Source organism: Cariama cristata, unplaced genomic scaffold (assembly GCF_000690535.1).
Source record: "Cariama cristata isolate BGI_N322 unplaced genomic scaffold, ASM69053v1 scaffold45408, whole genome shotgun sequence".
NCBI classification, from domain to species: Eukaryota; Metazoa; Chordata; class Aves; order Cariamiformes; family Cariamidae; genus Cariama; species Cariama cristata.
Genome location: NW_009632526.1, coordinates 8,767 through 14,254, shown reverse-complemented (window position 1 = coordinate 14,254; position 5,488 = coordinate 8,767). Strand labels below are relative to the sequence as shown.

Sequence of the window (5,488 nt, the reverse complement as noted above, 5' to 3'; positions counted from 1 at the left end):
ACCTTTTTTCCGATTCTCCTCCCCATCCCTCTGGGGGTGGGAGGGAGGAGTGAACAAGCAGCTGCGTGGTACTTAGTTGCCATCTGGGGTTAAACCACAACATGTTATCATAGCTTAATTTCTATAAATACTTCATTTATATAATCTATAACTCAGGCTGAGAAGAGCAACATGGCAAGATTCATGCAGCTCTAACTTCAGCCAGTTGCAAATCTGACTCAATTTTGGCTAAAGAAGATGCAAGAACAACAATTCCTTTTACTTGCAACCCACTCTGATCCTGTCAGTAACACACCCAGTAAAATCTGATTTGCAGTAGGTTCAGACCTTTTTAAAAAAAAAAAATCAAAATACTTTGTGTTGTTATTTTTTTAAGTATTACCTGGAGGTGCATTTGGATCTCTCAGCCAACCTTTTGCCTGATTCATCTTTGAATCTATTAAGGCTAAAGCTCTTTTCATGGCTTCAGTGTCCTTTACAAAAGAGAAACCACCAAAATTATTCTCAAAAAAAAATAAATAAACAAATCAAAGCACAAATGCTCAACACAGCCAAAGCAGACAGAAGTTCTATAAAGCAGAGTCTGCTTACAGAAACACACCCATATAAGCCACTCAAAACCCATTTTCAAACTAGCAGGTCATAATTACTTCTTTCTTATTAAGACAGACATTTTAATTTCACTCAAAATGCAGAAAATATGCATGCAATTTTAGTGATTTTTCTATTCCTTTATGTACTAGTGTTTTAATTTCTAAAGTCAGAACTCTAGTAAGCACACATCTTGGAGTTAGTTCCATTTTTTCCCCTTAATGTACATAGAAAAGTTGTAATGATGAGATTAAATTTTTCAAAAATGGAAATTGGCCAGTGAATTTTACTACTTACTTCAGTGTAAGAGGCTGCACATCCGCATTTTTCACCTGCTCTGCTGCTTAAAGTCAAACAGCTGCTGTTTGCAGAAAAATAGACTGCCAGCTAATTCCTGGAATTCTCAAATATGGAGTTTAACGTCTCAGAAGACAAACACATGTATTCACATGTGGTTGTTTCAAACTCAGAACTCCTCTGCCAGAAGCATCAGAGAAGCTGTTTCTTTGACTATTATGCTGGTATTAACCAACACCTCTTTGACTAGAGGAGATAAAACCATCCAGTTCTCATTTCTCTGCATACTCTCTTAATTGTTCATGTGTCATCTCTCCACTAGAGGCCAGAAGTTTTCTATCTTGCACAAATGGAAAGACAGTGAAGACTAACAAGTACCTTAAGTAGAAAGCTGGGAAAAAGCCAAAACAGCTTTTTACCACAGAAGTCATGGAAATAATTTGAAATGCATCTAAAATCCAATGATTAGTATACAGATGATGAAAAGAAGCCTGGCTCTTGCATTATTAACTGAACTGGACTGTCCATGTCCAACTCTTGAAGAGGAGCCTACTAGCATTAATGATCAGTATCTGGTAGAGCATATGATATTCTGAGAACACTAAAGAACTGCCACATTTTTGTGGAGTTGTTCATTCTGCATGCTTAGTCTCAAAGATACATCACCGTAAACATTTTGGCATTTTTACGCAGACATGTTGGCCTGTCAGCTATTCATATGTTACTATAATATAATTGAGCAACCGACTTTCTAAAAGGTCATGCGACACTGCTGGATATTTTTAAGGGGTCATGAATCACAGCCTGAAAGACAGCACCAAAAGCAGAATCATTTTCACCTGGATGATTGGTTCTCAAATCTAGAAACTGAGTCCTAGAGCTTAGGTCAGGACCTCTCTGAAAAAAATTCAAAAGGGTAGGATATTCAGCCAGGGATGGGAGGTGGACACATTCTTTTAAAAGTTGTCTTCTCTATAGCTTGAGAATTGTGCAGTTAATATATGATAAGAGACAAGTAAGTAATCACTTAAGTATTCAAATGTATGTAAAAACCTTACTAGCTATGAACGTAGGTGTCACAGTTTTCTGTTGTTTTATATCTGGGCTGAAGCTACTTTAGTTTGGAATGAATGGTCTGCTGCAGGCCTGTCAGAAATAATTTGAAACAAAGAACTAAATGAATTTTTAAAAAGGCAGCAGATGTTGCTTAGTGTGTTGATGAGATGATAGGCGTGGGATGGCTGAGAAAAGGAGAGTGTTGGGGAAACTGTCTTTGGGTCCTCCCTTTTTACTAACCCAGGCTTTTGTGTTGTCTCCGCTGCCTGCGGAGTTTCAGTTTCCGCAAAATTATATAGAAGCCTCTGGATCTAAAGTCTTATATCAGAGGACAAAATCAAGGGTATTTTAGCTTTTACACTCATGATTTTATAATTGCTAGCACTACCCAAGCAATAGCAAGATCCATCTGCCCTATCATATGAAGGCTATATAACTGGATTGCTCTGCAGGGTAAATCTTGCTATCCTGTGTAGCTCTGCACTCATGTTTGCAAAGAACTGTCTCCTTTTCCTATTTAAAAAAAATCTCGTGAAATCCTAGTATAGCAGTCAAAGTACTCCTGCTCTTAAAAAAAAAAATAATCTGCTCCTAAAGCAGAAATTTCCCCTCTTCACAGCTCAAACTGCCACGGCAAGGAATCCTTCTCAGCTTTAGCCTGAGGATTTTTCATTGCAATGAGACCAGTAATTTTTGAATTGGAAATCAGAATATATGCTTAACTAGGTTTGTTGGTACTGCACTTTGTTTCTGCCACAGCTGTGTCTGGTGTCAGATACTTGGCAAGTGACAAGGTGTAGCAATCCTGAAATGTCTGGACTTATCCACCAACTCAGGCTATTAGGCAGGAAGACAAAAGTAGAAATACTCAATCTAAACAAACCAAAGCAACTTGCTTAAGGTCTTATTGCTTGAAAGTGTCCAATACTCCTGATTTCTGGAGCTATTTAAATGCCTTGTTCCTTCCTAAACAGCTAAATATGTTTAAAATTTTACTCTTTGCGATTTGCCAGCAGAATATCAGTTGCAAGCAAGAAAAGAAAAACCCTACAGCTATCATGTAAAAAGTTTCATACACAGTAGTTTTATCAGCAAAAAAGGGTTCTTTCCCTCCTCTCCCCACAGCTCCCCTGTTGGCAAAAGGAATTTCATTAACAAAAGCAGCACTATTACCTTTTCAGACGAGATAAACAACTTAAGTTAATCAAGTTAAACAACTGGAGCAATGTTGTCTGAAGGGAAGACCAAGTTCACTTTTTGCAAATCAGTTCCTAAAGCAAATGAGCACTTATTCAAGATAACTTTAGGCATCACTTCTGCTACTATCAAGAATTTTGAAATTATTCATGGAGGAGGTGGTATTGGCACTGCTTTGAAAAGGAGCAAAATAAATCCTACACAATCTCTTGTTGAACATAAAACACAACCTCTGACTCAATAAAGTGGTCTAGTCTAGAGATATCTGCATTTCATTACCAAAGAAGGCAATGTTGAAGGAAATAGGCAAAGCCAGCCTTCTGGCAGAATAGATAGCTTAGTCACCATCCAGGGTTCAATCCTGCAAGATACTAGATATTACTCAGCTTCCTACAACTTTTAACTCCCTCCATTTCTATGGAAATAGAAGATGTTTGAATGGAGTATTACTTCAAGTTTATTTAAAAATAAACACTAAGAATAAACAAAAGAAAGCTAAACTCCTCTGTAAAACGAAAATTCAAAAAAAAAAGATACAAAGCTATGAATGGAAGAAATAAATACAGTTGTGGGGTTTTTTGCCCAAGATTTTGTCAGAGATCAGTATTTCCTCAGTATTTCAATTCTAAATCAGCATACTATTTTTAAAAAGTCCAGTGTTGGTGCAAGCAGAGATTATTGCAATCCAGTAACAGTAATGTGCATTTCAGAGTCTAGAAAGACCAACAAAATAGTTTACAAAAAAGCTTACAGCTCTGGCTCCATACACTTGTTTGTTCTCCACTATCTCTAGGTAGATTTTGTGATACTTCAACATATAAACAATTCAAGACAGAATAATAAACATAAAATAAACTCCAATATCAACAATAGCATGTCCTACACAGGTTAACAATTCAAGGCTGTGCATCCCCAAATACACCTTACTTTCCTCCAGAAAAGCATGGGGGAAATACCTTTCCCTTGACTGCCAGGCACAAAACGCACGTAACTAATCTCAAATAGAATTAAAGAGCTCCTCCATCTCCCTCCCACAAAAATATTAAGTCAACCATTAGATATATACGCAAACACAGCAAGAGGTCTGTAATAGGTGGCCATTAGCAAACTAGTTCCTGCTTCTTCATCCCACTACATTTTTCAACTCAAATTCTTTGTCATAACTGTTTGGTTAATGCCCAGTGCTACAGTTCCAAATTGTCAGCGTACCTTAAAAACAAAATACAACTAATATCTCAACTCAGAATAGAATGATACTTTGATTATACTAGTCCACACAAAATATTTATGCATTATACATGATGACCAATATTTTCCATTTTGAAATACTGCTAATACACCAACTATTTTCTTAATAAAATCCTTTATTCATCTTCCTTGCTAGCAAAAGGAGTAAGAATTTCCTAAGGCTAAATTGCCAACTTTTTGCAACAGGCATTTTTTTACCACAAAAACTTCCAAATTTTTTTGTGTAAAAGAAAACTGTATTTGTATTTTGTAAAATACAGGAATGCTTAAATCCAAAATTCAAACTGAATTGAAAAACACGCACATAAAAACTGAAATTTTAGGCCTAGACCTGAAGAACATGAATCATTTGAATTGAAGAAAGGCTGCTGGTGAAATACTACGGAATGGACAAAATTCCTGATTTAATAAAGTTTCCTGGGCATGCAGAAAGTTTGTTCCTGCATGACTGGACCCTTTATTTGTCGCTACAGAGACTAGTAACATAAATTAACACAAAAGCATTCAGCAAGAATGTGCTCTAAAATCTTGGGCTAACTCTAATCGGACTCAGAAAGACAGTCTTCATGCAGTTCAGCTTGCAATTACCGTTCTCTTAGTGACAGCCAACTCTACATACAGCTAGACAGAGCTATTAAGATCCTTTTAAAACTTCTGTGTGTATATACATAAGTATGGTGTCACAGCTGGCACACAAATAAAGAGTTGCACAGCACACAGTCTGCACAGCACAAAATCCCACATACATGCTTTTTTGGTTTTAGTACAAGGTAGAGGTGTAGGGTGTGGAAGAAAGCTTACCTTCTAAAGGTGAGAAAAGGATAAGAAACAGGAGAACAAAAACAAAGATGCAGAAAGTAGTCATAATAAGGAAGTGGTAGTGACAAAATAACTCAAAAGGCCAACTAAGGGTCAAGTGCCAAACAATATAGGCCAAAGTGATTTTAATGCCTGATTACATCAATGTTAGATTTTCTGCAAGATTTCATTTGTTAATAAGTCTGGCTTTAGGTCTCAATGTTTTAAGTTATTAATGATTTCTTTAAACATTTACAGTTAGTTGTTGCTCATAGGACTAACCCTTTAAAAAAAAAAAAAA

At 36.5% G+C, this 5,488-nt stretch overlaps 1 protein-coding gene across 1 annotated transcript in view; it reads right to left on the bottom strand.

Annotated features, from left to right (window-relative positions):
• Positions 1–382: 382 nt before the first annotated feature.
• The window catches only part of LOC104166439 (vinculin-like), a gene marked incomplete at both ends in the record, with an annotated part of 11,057 nt that continues 5,951 nt past the window's right edge, over positions 383–5,488 (bottom strand). Inside the window, one exon of the mRNA XM_009706370.1 lies at positions 383–473. Within this exon, the coding sequence (XP_009704672.1) occupies positions 383–473 (91 nt within the window). The remainder of the gene's footprint in view (positions 474–5,488) is intronic.